Below are 12,923 nucleotides of genomic sequence, written 5' to 3' on the forward strand. Positions count from 1 at the left end.
GTTGAATTATTAGTGCCTATGCTCCACAAGTTGTAAGCAAGAGGAGAAAGACTCTGGAAGTTTCTGGAGCGAGTTGGAGGAAGTGATGCAGACTGTTCCCAGAGGTGAGAGAGTGGTGAATGGGGCAGACTTTAATGGACATGTTGGTGAAGGGAATAGTGGGGATGAGGAAGTGATGGGCAGGTTTGGTCTTCAGGAAAGGAACCCAGAAGGACAGAGGTTGGTAGACTTTGCTAAAAGTATGGAGATGGCTGTGGTGAACACATACTTTCAGAAGAGGCAGGAACACAGGGTGACAAAGAGTGGTGGTAGGAGCACACAGGTGGACTATATCTTATGTAGACGCTGTAATCTGATGGAGATTAGCGATTGTAAAGTAGTGGTAGGTGAGAGTGTAGCTAGACAGCATAGGATGGTGGTGTGTAAGATAACTCTGGTGGTGAGGAAGATGAAGAGAGCAAAGGCAATGCAGAAGACAAAGTGGTGGAAGTTGAAAAAGGAAGAGTGCTGTGTGGTTTTCATGGAAGAGTTGAGACAAGTTTTAGGTGGTCAGGAGGTGCTTCCAGATGACTGGACTACTTCAGCCAAAGTGATCAGGGAGACAGGTAGGAAGGTGCTAGGTGTGTCATCTGAAAGGAGGAAATGAGGGAGTCCAGGAGAGTATCCAGAGGAAGCTAGGAAGAAGTGGGGCAGTGAGAGGACGGAGGAAAGTAAACAGGAATATAGGGTGATGCAGCGTGAGGTTAAGATAGAGGTGGCAAAGGCCAAACAGAAAGCTTATGGGGACATGTATGGAAGGTTAGATAGTAAGGAAGGTGAGAGGGATTTGTATCGGTTGGCGAGGCAGAGGGATAGAGATGGAAAGGAGCAGCAGGTTAGAGTGATTAAAGATAGAAATGGAAATGTGTTGACAGGTGACAGGAGGTTGAGGGAAAGATGGAAGGAGTACTTTGAGGAACTGATGAATGAGGAAAATGACAGGGAGAAAAGAGTAGTAGAGGCAAATATTGTTGAGCAGGAAATAGAAAGGATTAGCAAGGGTGAAGTTAGGAGAGCTTTGAAGAGGATGAAGAGAGGAAAGGCAGTTGGTCTTGATGACATACCAGTGGAGGTATGGAAGTGTCTAGGAGAGATGGCAGTAGAGTTTTAAACTAGGTTGTTCAACGAGGTCTTAGAGAGTGAGAGGATGCCTGGGGAATGGAGGAGAAGTGTTTTGTTGTCAGTGGTGATGGACAGGCTGACAGATGAGGTCAGACAGGAATCATCATGGACTATGATGTTTGCGGATGACATTGTGATCTGTAGTAAGAACAGGGAGCAGATGGAGGAAAGTCTAGAGAGGTGGAGGTTTGCTCTGGAGAGAAGAGGAATGAAGGTTAGTCGCAGCAAGACGGAATACATGTGTGTGAATGAGAGGGTACCAAGTGGAACAGTGAGGTTACAGGGAGAAGAGGTAAAGAAGGTGCAGGATTTTAAGTACTTTGGGTCAACAGTCCAGAGCAATGGGGAGTGTGGAAAAGAGGTGAAGAAGCGTGTGCAGGCAGGTTGGAATGGGTGGAGAAAAGTGTCAGGTCTGTTGTGTGATAGAGTACCAGCAAGAATTAAAGGAAAGGTGTACAGGACAGCAGTGAGACCAGCGATATTGTATGGTTTGAAGACAGTTGCATTGAGGAAAAGACAGGAGGAAGACATAGAGGTAGCAGAGCTGAAGATGTTGAGGTTCTCTTTGGGAGTGACAAGGATGGATAGGATCAGGAATGAGTACATCAGAGGGACAGCACATGTCAGATGTTTTGGAGACAAAGTCAGAGAGGCCAGGTTGAGATGGTTTGGACATGTTCAGAGGAGGGAGAGTGAATATATCGGTAAAAGGATGCTGAGGTTAGAGCCGCCAAGCAGGAGGTCGAGATGAAGACCAAAGAGGAGGTAAGGAAGCAAGAGATGGTTACAGCTATTTGTTCAATGGAGGAAAAAATAAATAAATAAATTGCCAGCACAGATGGTCTTTCAGTTGAATTTTATCTCTGCTTTTGTGATATTATTAAAAACCCTTTATTTGAAATGTATAAGGAATGTACTGAATCAAATGAATTATCGACTTCTGGGGTTAATAACCCTACTGCCTAAACCAGATAAAGATCATTTTATTTTGGATAACTGGCGTCCTATAAGATTATTAAACATAGATTATAAACTGTTATCTCATGTTTATGCAGTTCGTTTGCAAAAAGGTTTAGGACTTGCTGACACATAAGTTGGAACATTAGACTGATTTTGGATTTGTTAGACTATTCAAATTAGGTGGAATCAGAGGCATTTCCTACCCGACCCAACCCGTTTGACATAAAAACCGTGACCCGACCCGCACCCGCATTAAATCTCCTTCATGACATGAGGTAGACAAAAATCATTTTCTCATGTAGCCTAACACAAGCAATAAAACCAACATTAGGCGTTCTATATGTCGCTGCATTTAATTAAGCATTGCATTAAACAACACAAGTAAAATATCTGGCCGCTGGTCGTCTTTGTAGCAGCGCAAAAAATATTCTAAAACTTTTATTCAAATTGTGAATAGCCTATATTAAACACATAAAACACATATTCAATGTTTTAATAGCCTACAGCCCAAATCAATTCCTTGTAATTAAATAATGCTATTTATTTGTACCTTTATGATAAGATGGTGAGTAAGCTTAAAGCTAGTAAATATTTTAACAGATTTACTCGGCATTTAAACACGGTTGTCATTAATATATATCGAGTTAATGTTCTGAAACAGAGGTGTTGTTAATGGTTAGGTAATGTTAACAAATGCATTAACTAATGTTAACTAATACAACCTTATTGTAAATTGTTACCAATAAGGGTAATTATTATTATTAGTAGTAATAGTATCTGGTGTGTATGTTTAATTGTGATTGTAAATTTTGTATATGTGAAAATTTATTGTACTTATAATACAATACAATACAATACAATACAATACAATACAATACAATTCAATTCAATTCAATACAATACAATACAATACAATACAATACAATAATAATACAATAAATGTTCCCATTGCTAAGAGTGAATTTGTGCTTTACATCAAGGACCGCAATGAAAGTTTTTAACTTTTGCTACCCCTGACAAGTTAGTGTATTTCACAACATTTTTTTTGTCTAATAAATCAAATCAAATCAAATCAATGTTGTCTACTGTCATGCCTGTTAACTATTGTTTATTTACATCAAGATATCTTATTTGTTTATAGCCTAAGATGTCTGTTCTTTCCTATAATACTATTTTTATTTGTATACTTTTAGGATTCTAAATAATGCCTCAACTGGAGTTAAAGTAATTTACCCTTCATTACTTAGGGGTTGGTTCTGCCTCTGCCTTCATCTTTAAGCAGGATCTTCCAGCATACTTCAAGACCTGGACTAAGGACTGGACCTACAGCAATGAACTTTGTGATTGGACTATAGTGTGTATATATCGTACTGCCTACTGACTCTCTTAGGTATAACACAACACAAGAGCTTTCACAAAAACACAGACACTATAAACTCAATAAACTTGCTATTCCAAAGAAAAAAATCATGAAACAAGGACACAGAAATCTATTTGCCTTCTTTTATCTTCTCACCCATCATAACAATACGCGTGAATGTCAAAGCAACACAGACTCAGGTGCGCACTTGTTCAGGAAGAAAAGTAACCTGCCCATGCTTTTTAGCCAATGAATTTAGTTCAGTAAAACAGATGTAAGGGATGATAGTGTTGATGATTTACCTTGGATACAAGCGAGCAAGCAGTGTAATTGCACATAGTGAGTACAATCAGAGCAGCAAATGAATGGCAATCCACTGTCTCCTCTAAAGATTCCATTTGCAAGCAGCAGAAAGCTGTGTTGTTTACTCTGCTGCACATAATAGCACCAAATTAATAAAAAAAAATTTAAAAAAAAGTTTTTTTTTTTGTTTTTTTTTGACAGTTGTTTACTATCATGCGTGCACTTTGTGATGATATAAGATGAATGGGAGTGCACCTGGGTTCGATAGAATCAAGTTGAGTGTGAAACCAGGCCAACGCTACAGGGGTCAATGGGAACAATCATGCTTGGACTCAAACACAGCAAACGTGCCCATTGTGAAAGTCCCCTTAAACTCTTAAGTTAAATTAATTAAAGAATTAATTAAAGAATTAAAAAAGATATGTACCATGATATGTTACTAAAGGCAATGTAGGCAACTGTTACAGCAACATATTTTTTTTTAAATCTTCTGATTTAACACTGAGATTTGAAGTATTACATAGCTTAGATATTTGCACCACTACAATGACATTAATAATTCTTAATTTCTGATAGAAATGCAAAATCAATCGGTAGTTATTAATAGAATAACGAGACACAAACCTTTACATTCAATCGCGTTTGGCCCCATTTATTTTTGATCACAGTGCATACACGTTTACCTCAGATTTTATTATATAGAATTTAAGCTGGGCCGTACGCAGGGTTTCATAATTCCCGAGGTCAGAAAATGTTGTTTGCTAGGGGAGTATGGGGGCATGCTCCCCCGAGAAAATGTAGATTTCCTTGGTGTACATATGTGCATTTTAAGACGTTTCAAGGCCAACAAATTGGATAACAATAGCTTTAAAACTATGTCAACATACATGCATGCACAGTTTTGAGGCAGCTTTTGTTATGTATGAATAAAATAATAATTGTGACTTTAATACGTAAGTAATGGGTGGAGTAACGTAGCGATGACGAAGTGATTGCTCTGATATACAAGTGCAATGTGAGCATTAAAAAGAGGCAACGCAAGTTCTTTTGTCCCTGGATTATTATTTCTGACTATTCTTGAGTGTCCTCTGTCTCAAGTAAAAAGGGAAAGACATGACAAAGTGGCGACGAGGATGTTTGAAAGAACTTCTGCGTGTGTGAATTGCCGAATGGAAGAGTAAAGTGCTGGAAACGGCTGAACGCAGCGTGAACTCGGTGCCTGTAAGACGATATGGCTGGCGTCATAGGCAATATCGGACATTTCGACGAAAATGTTGAACAATGGAGCTCATATACGGAGCGATTTGAATATTTCCTGCAGGCAAACGCCATTGAGGGTGAGAAGATTGTGCCTACGTTTCTCAGTGTGATGGGTGCAAAGACCTTCACTTTGCTACGCAGTCTCGTGCAGCCCGCGAAACCAGGTGAGAAAACTTATGCGGAGATTGTGGCTGTGCTAAGCGCACATTTTTCACCTAAACCGTTGGTGATAGCGGAACGATTTCGATTTCACAAGAGAAATCAGGAGGAGGGAGAAACTGTAACTATGTTTGTGGCTGCTCTGAAGAAACTTTCTGAACATTGTGAATTCGGTGATGTTTTGAATGATACAATCAGGGACAGGCTCGTATGTGGATTACGAAGTGAAGCCATTCAAAAAAGACTGTTAAGTGAAAGTAATCTCACATTGCAGAAAGCCACTGAAATAAGTGTGAGCATGGAACTTGCGGCTAAAGAAGCCCAGCAATTCAGTAACTCAGATAAAGTGCATAAGTTGTCTGCTGACATGAACACATTCCAGAATTCCCCTGGTAAAGCACCTAAAAATGCAACATGTTATAGGTGTGGGAAAGTCGGACATCTTGCATCGGAGTGTTGGTGTAAAGAACTGGTGTGCCGTAGTTGTGGAAAAAAAGGCCACATAGAACGTGTTTGCAGAGGAAAACAAAAGACTGCAAAACAAAAATTCAATAAAATGCCTGGCACATCAAAGAAAAAGAAAAATGTGTATACAGTGCAATCAAGTTGCAAGGAGTACACAGACGACACTGACTCCTCTTTGGAGGAAGTTCCTCTAAAAATTCTAGCCATGGAAGGAGACTCCAAAGGCTATTGGGTGACACCCATCATTGAAGGAGAACCGGTGCGTATGGAGATAGACACTGGCGCTGCTGTGTCTATAGTGTCAGATGCTGTGTACCACAAAACACTCAAACATGTCTGTCTAAAGCCCACCAATATCGTGTTGAAAACATATACGGGGGAGCCTGTGGCCATAAGAGGTGTAATGGATGTGGAAGTGGAATTAAATGGTCAGTCAGCAACATTGCCACTGTATGTGGTTAAAGGGGACTACCCAACTTTACTTGGACGAGGATGGCTGGAAACAATGAAACTGGACTGGCCGATGGTGCAGATGGTGTCAAAGGGAAACACTGAGCTCAGTACTGTTCTGGGGAAACATGCTAGTGTTTTCAGGGATGAACTTGGTACGATGAAAGACATTACTGCTAAACTCGACATCAAGCCTGATAGTAAGCCCAAGTGTTGCAAAGCCCGTTCTGTGCCATATGCTATCAGATCAAAAGTTGAGAAAGCTCTGGAAGAGCTGGTAACCAGTGGAGTCATCGTACCAGTGAATAGCAGTGACTGGGCTACGCCTATTGTACCCGTGCTTAAAAAAGATGGGTCTATTCGGATTTGCGGTGACTTTAAAGTGACAGTAAACCCTGTATTGTCTCCCGACCAGTATCCACTTCCCCTCATTGATGATCTGTTTGCTGGCTTGGCAGGGGGAAGCGGTTCAGCAAACTTGATTTGAGTCAAGCCTACCTACAAATGAAAGTTGATGAGAGCTCTAAAGAGTTACTGACAATTGTCACACACAAAGGGCTTTTTAGATACCAGCGTCTTCCTTTTGGTATCACTTCGGCTCCTTCGCTTTTCCAGAGGGCCATGGATCAGGTATTAAGTGGCCTGTCGGGGGTGCAGTGCTACTTAGATGACATATTAGTGACAGGAAGAACAGAAGCAGAGCATCTGAGTAATCTGGATAGTACACTCCAGCGACTAAAGGAATATGGCTTAAGAGTGAGAAAAGACAAATGTGAGTTTTTCAAGCAGTCTGTTGAATATCTTGGGCATGTGATCGATGCTGATGGACTGCACAAGGCACCTTCAAAAGTAAGAGCCGTTCTAGAGGCTCCAGCACCACAGAACGTCAGCCAGCTCCGCTCATTCATAGGTCTTCTGAATTACTATGGTCGATTCATCAATGGCTTAGCCACACTGCTGAAACCTCTACACCAACTTCTGTGTAGTAATCAGGCATGGGAATGGACACAGCAATGTGAGACCACTTTTCAAGAAGCCAAGAAAGCTCTGGTAAAGTCTGGGGTGCTGACCCATTTTAATCCAAAACTCCCCCTGCAATTAGCTTGTGATGCATCACCCTATGGTGTGGGAGCCGTGATTTCCCACATCATGCCTTCGCGCACCTTGAACAAAGCGGAGAGCAAGTATGCGCAAATCGAGCGAGAAGCTTTGGGAATCATTTTTGGTATTCGGAAATTTCACCAGTACCTGTATGGCAGGCAGTTTATACTGCTGACTGATCACCGGCCTTTAACCACCATTCTTGGGCCGCACACAGGTATCCCCTCTCTAGCAGCGAGCCGAATGCAGAGATGGGCTCTGCTGTTGTCAGCACACACATATGAAATTAGATATCGGAAGGCAGAGCTGCATGGAAATGCAGATGGTCTATCAAGACTACCGTTACCCGTGACATGTCCTGAGAGCAAGCAGAAAGACATTTTCTACTTTGAGCAAGTCACAATGGCTCCAGTGACATCAACACAGGTGAGAAGATGCACACGGAACGATCCAATTCTGTCTGCAGTCTTGGAAATGGTAAAAGATGGACATGTCCCTAAGGACACCACCAACATGAAGCCATACCTGTCTAGGAAGAACGAATTGTCGGTTCATTCAGGATGTCTTCTCTGGGGACAAAGAGTCATCATTCCCCCATCGTTGAGGAAACCAGTCCTCCAGCAGCTCCATGTGGGCCATTGTGGTATCGTGCGAATGAAGGAAATGGCACGAAGTTATTTTTGGTGGCCGGGACTTGAGGGGGACATTGAAGGTAAAGCAAAGTCATGTCCATCCTGCCAACAAGTGAGAAACGAACCTCAATTGGCCCCATTACACCCGTGGGACTGGCCAGAAACCCCGTGGCAGCGTGTACATGTGGATTTTGCTGGCCCGGTTGAGGGAAAGATGTTGTTAATAGTGGTGGATGCCCACAGCAAGTGGCCTGAAGTTGCTGTTATGCACTCTACAACTGCTGAGAAAACAGTAGTAAAACTGGGAGAAATGTTTAGCCGTTTTGGCTACCCTACCAAAGTGGGTACCAGCGACAGTGATAGCTCAGACCGGCCCAGTGTCATACACTGTACTAACATCTGACAAGCTTATCTGGAAAAGACACTTGGATCAGCTGTTGCTGGGATCTGCCCCGGAGGCTGAGTCTGCTGTTACCACACCCATTGTTTGTTCAGACTCTCCAATGTTTCCAGAAGTGATGGTGGACTCAGCACTTACACCAGTGGAAGGACCTGCACCACCAGAGACTGAAAGCATTCCGCAGATGGAAAACTCTGAAAAACAACCTACACCAAGCTCCAACATTTCTGTTTCGGAGCCCGTGTCAAACACAGAACGCCGCTATCCCACGAGGGAAAGACGCCCACCAAAAAGGCTTGATTTATAGTGATAGAAATAAATAAATAAATAAAAAAAGATAGATAAACAGAAGAAGAAGGAAATGTGCAACTACAATATTTGACAGTTTAAGTTCTTTATTTCAATTTCGTTAAATAATTGGCTGCAGATGTAAGGATGTTTTTGTTCTATTTCATGTTGATACGTTCTTTAAAAAAAAAAAAAAAAAAAAAAAAAAAACAAGTAAAAGAAAAGTGGACTTTCTGTTTTGGGGGGGAGGAGTGTTATGTATGAATAAAATAATAATTGTGACTTTAATACGTAAGTAATGGATGGAGTAACGTAGCGATGACGAAGTGATTGCTCTGATATACAAGTGCAATGTGAGCATTAAAAAGAGGCAACGCAAGTTCTTTTGTCCCTGGATTATTATTTCTGACTATTCTTGAGTGTCCTCTGTCTCAAGTAAAAAGGGAAAGACATGACAGCTTTAATCGCATGTTTGGCAATTTCATGAGTTCACTTACAACAGAACAACGACCATCGTTGCTCGTAGTTTCTTTTGCGCTTTATTTAAGCTATAATAAAGTCATTATGCAGCGCGCGCCGGCGCATTTGCGCATGCAATTCTTGAGTGCGCTCCACGAGCACAGTACGGCTGATTGGACAGTCGTGTTCATTTTTAATGAGTTTTACAGACATAGCCTGACAACATCTCATCTGCCCGCAATTCACTGTTGTTCGACTGAAGCTCCCTCGTCGTCACCTGCACCTTTTCCGCGCTCGTTTGACTTGAGCCTGTCACTGAGACGAAGTGTGAATGACCGCAATAAAGATAGTTTGCGGTTTGATATTCAGATTTCTTTTGGCTATAAATACGCAGTGCGCTGTCATATACATGCAAATAATACCGAATATCGTTCTCCATGATTTGTGAATTAAGGTGACGCTGTCCTTTGGGCCGAAATGTTTTTTTTTTTATTTTTCGTAGCGACTCTTAATTTTATAATGGCTATAGCTCCAAATGTTGGACATTTAGAGGAATGAAACCGCTGTCATCTTCACCAGCTTGATCTGTGAATTTTTTCACAGCAAAGCTCTTGTCCGTAAACCCCTTGGTAAGTCCACCAGTAAGGAATGTGAAAGAAAGGCGTTCTTCATGTTTAACGTCTATTACCAATAAACACGCAGACTGCTGGAATAAAATAACATTGTTCTAGGTCGAGCTCGATTTGTGAAAACTTTCACAGTAGCATTTTATCTCGTGGCCGTGTTTCTCTTTGTTCTGTGCCCCGTTTTTTGTGTAATATGGTATATATATATATATATATATATATATATATATATATATTTAAATGACCTTATATATACACACACATATATATATATAACACACACACATAACTCATATATATATATATATATATATATATATATATATATATATATATGAACAATATCACACGAGTAGCCGTGCGATTTGGCTGTATATCAGAACGCTGTGATTCGTCCGTAGGCACGAGGCCGCAGGCCTAAATAAATATTATAAAATAATATTTATTGAACAACACATATGCACAATTGTACAGTTCAGTCAAACATAAAGCACTAGTTATTAAAAAAAAAAAAAAAGGTCACAATTTACGCTGGTATGTGGGTTTTACAAATATTTAACGAATGAAAAGGATTTTAAAGAGCTTGTGACAAAACCTTCTAACTCCATTGGATCCTCAAACTGTCAATCAAGCCTCATTAATATGCCTCACCTCCTGAATGAAGTGCGCACTCAGTTTGGACATCTCTGTGCAATGCCAAGGTAAATAAAGATCTGATGTTTGGAAAAAAAATTGTAAAGCGTTTTCTTTACTCAAAAAACCATGTTTATAAGGTTTAATGTTTTACGTATTTGAAGAGCGGAGAAGAGTCTGATATGTCCCGTCTAGTTGTAGCCAATATGCTATATAAGGATGTAACGTAACGTTTATTATTATCAAATTTAATATAGCACATTTCGACTTGCTCTGGAACAAATAATAGATTAATAAGACCAAAGATTGCCCGTTCTATGTACTCAAATTGAATTATGTCTCATGTTTAACCACTATAAGAGCCAGCGGCAAATCCCAGAGGCACTGGCCGAGATGAAGCTGTTCTCGGCGGTTACAGAAGCACTGAACGGCCGCTGACGCCCTCGAGCTTGCATCTCCGAAAACGTCAAAACAAATTGTAAAATAGGCGCTGTTATTAAATATGAGTCACATATTTCAGGTCTAAACAACTACATTCTCGCCTAAAAACTATTAAAACTACAGTTCGTGGTACAAGAAGTAGTATTTGTAAAAATGACGGTTGATTTGATCGGCCGCCATGACGGTCACTTCAAGCGGAGTGATACAAACGGTGAAAAGGCAGTAGGAGTGCTGTTATCACTGAAATATCGCATGGCTATCAGCCAATCAGATTCGAGAACCAGACAGAACTGTTGTATAATATATTATATATATATATATATATATATATATATATATATATATATATATATATATATATATATATATATGGTCACAAATATCACTATTTTGATCTGTGAAAACTTTCACAGTTCAGTACGGGTCAGCTGACCCTTCCCTGGGTCACTAACATCGCTATTCTGATCTGTGAAAACTTTCACAGTTGAGTTTTGGTCAGCTGACCCATCCCTGGGTCATGTATATCACTTTTCTGATCTGTGAAAACTTTCAGAGTTCAGTACGGGTCAGCTGACCCATCCCATGGTCACTAATATCGCTATTTTGATCTGTGAAAACTTTCACAGTTCAGTATGCATCAGCTGACCCTTCCCTGGGTCATGTACATCACTTTTCTGATCTGTGAAAACTTTCACATTTGAGTATTGGTCAGCTGACCCTTCCCTGGGTCACTAACTTTGCTATTCTGATCTGTGAAAACTTTCACAGTTCAGTATGGGTCAGCTGACCCTTCCCTGGGTCAGTAACATCACTATTCTGATCTGTAAGTTTTCACAGATCAGAAAAGTGATGTACATGACCCAGGGAAGGGTCAGCTGACCAAAACTCAACTGTGAAAGTTTTCACAGATCAGAATAGCGATGTTAGTGACCCCAGGATGGGTCAGCTGACTTTTATTACTTCTATTATAATAGATTTTAAGTATCTTAAAATGCACCGTTAACGTTATTAACCCTCTGGGGTCTGAGGCAGATTTAGGGTCCTGGAATAGTTTTGACATGCCCTGACATTTGTGCTTTTTTCAGTTGTTTATAAACATATTAATGACAAAAGTCTCACTACACTGTATTCAGCAGAAACGTGGCTGCAATAATATTTGAGCAACAAGTATGTACATGTTTGTATTTTTGAGAGAATTACTTATATGCATGGCTTTTGAAAAAAAAAAAAAAAGTCACTGAAATAAGGCCTCAAAACACATGCTAAATATTTTTTTCACAAGACTTAATGGAACTGTACATTTTAGTCTAGAGTTTTTGCTTCAAAGTGATGTTAAAATCATTCTGCCTACTCGGACACGTAAAACAACATATTGATTTTAAATTTCTAAGACGCTTTTTGTTTAGGGAGCCCATATGCGAAGGGGTCGTGAATCTTCATGAATAATGCCATGATCCACACCTGAGGAGATTAAGACCCTGCACCTAATGAGCTGCATAATGAGCCATTCAGTTAGGAATATGAATGAGTGAACTAAGAAAGAATGTAATGACAAAATAAATATATCATTTTTTGTTTGTAGTTTATTTAAAATACATGAGAGTCAAAGACACATTTTGAATACACAGTTATACCTGGAAATAAATCCTGTTCAAAGATAGTGAACATCACATACCTGGCATTTGGTGTTGTAGTAATGATCAAGTTCGTCAGGGAAGGAAGAGGACAAGGGTCGGCTTTGACTGCTGACTGAGTTTTTATTTCACCAAGAAAAATAAACAAACAAAAGTCTGTGCAACGCACAATCAAACAATCCACATCTACAGACGGGCTTCACTCCAGCATTGATCTCCTGATCAGCTCCAGCAGTCTCAGTCAGCAGTCCCTCTCTCTCTCACACACTCCTGCTTCTCCTGGTGTTTTATCCTGTCTCTGCGCCAATTACTGGAATGAGAAATAGGTGTTCGTGATTTGCATTCAACCCGCTCGTTTACCACGTCTCGTTTACCACGGCTCGTCTCCTGATGCTCTCTGCTGTTGCAGACTTCGCTGAACCACGCTCCCCTCGCCACAGGTGTTTCTGCACAGGCCAAAGAAATATTGTCTAAACATTAATTTTGCTATGGCATTTTATGAATCATTTACACAGAGACACAGAGCATGCAGAATTCATATTTAAACAGTCTTTTTGTGGCTTAATATCGACATACACTAGTCTATATCAT

General features: G+C 40.4%; 2 protein-coding genes across 2 annotated transcripts; both read left to right on the top strand.

Annotated features, from left to right (window-relative positions):
- Window positions 1–1,186: 1,186 nt before the first annotated feature.
- Window positions 1,187–1,912, top strand: LOC125274573. Its single transcript, XM_048200952.1, has one exon. The coding sequence runs from the start codon at window positions 1,187–1,189 to the stop codon at window positions 1,910–1,912; it is 726 nt and encodes a 241-aa protein (XP_048056909.1).
- Window positions 1,913–5,015: 3,103 nt separating this feature from the next.
- Window positions 5,016–9,119, top strand: LOC125276083 (uncharacterized protein K02A2.6-like). Its single transcript, XM_048203498.1, has 2 exons — window positions 5,016–6,489; window positions 6,573–9,119. Exons 1-2 carry the CDS (start codon window positions 5,016–5,018, stop codon window positions 8,252–8,254), a joined length of 3,156 nt encoding a protein of 1,051 aa, XP_048059455.1. The 3' UTR covers window positions 8,255–9,119.
- The last annotated feature ends 3,804 nt before the right edge of the window (window positions 9,120–12,923 follow it).

This window comes from Megalobrama amblycephala, linkage group LG9 (assembly GCF_018812025.1).
Source record: "Megalobrama amblycephala isolate DHTTF-2021 linkage group LG9, ASM1881202v1, whole genome shotgun sequence".
In the NCBI taxonomy this organism is placed as follows: Eukaryota; Metazoa; Chordata; class Actinopteri; order Cypriniformes; family Xenocyprididae; genus Megalobrama; species Megalobrama amblycephala.

Excerpts from the sequence above, each read along its gene's own strand:
- LOC125276083 (XM_048203498.1), top strand. The coding sequence starts at position 5,016 with ATGGCTGGCGTCATAGGCAATATCGGACATTTCGACGAAAATGTTGAA. Across the intron at positions 6,490-6,572 it reads TGGGTCTATTCGGATTTGCG|GCAGGGGGAAGCGGTTCAGC; the intron begins GTGACTTTAAAG and ends TTTGCTGGCTTG.
- LOC125274573 (XM_048200952.1), top strand. The coding sequence starts at position 1,187 with ATGCCTGGGGAATGGAGGAGAAGTGTTTTGTTGTCAGTGGTGATGGAC.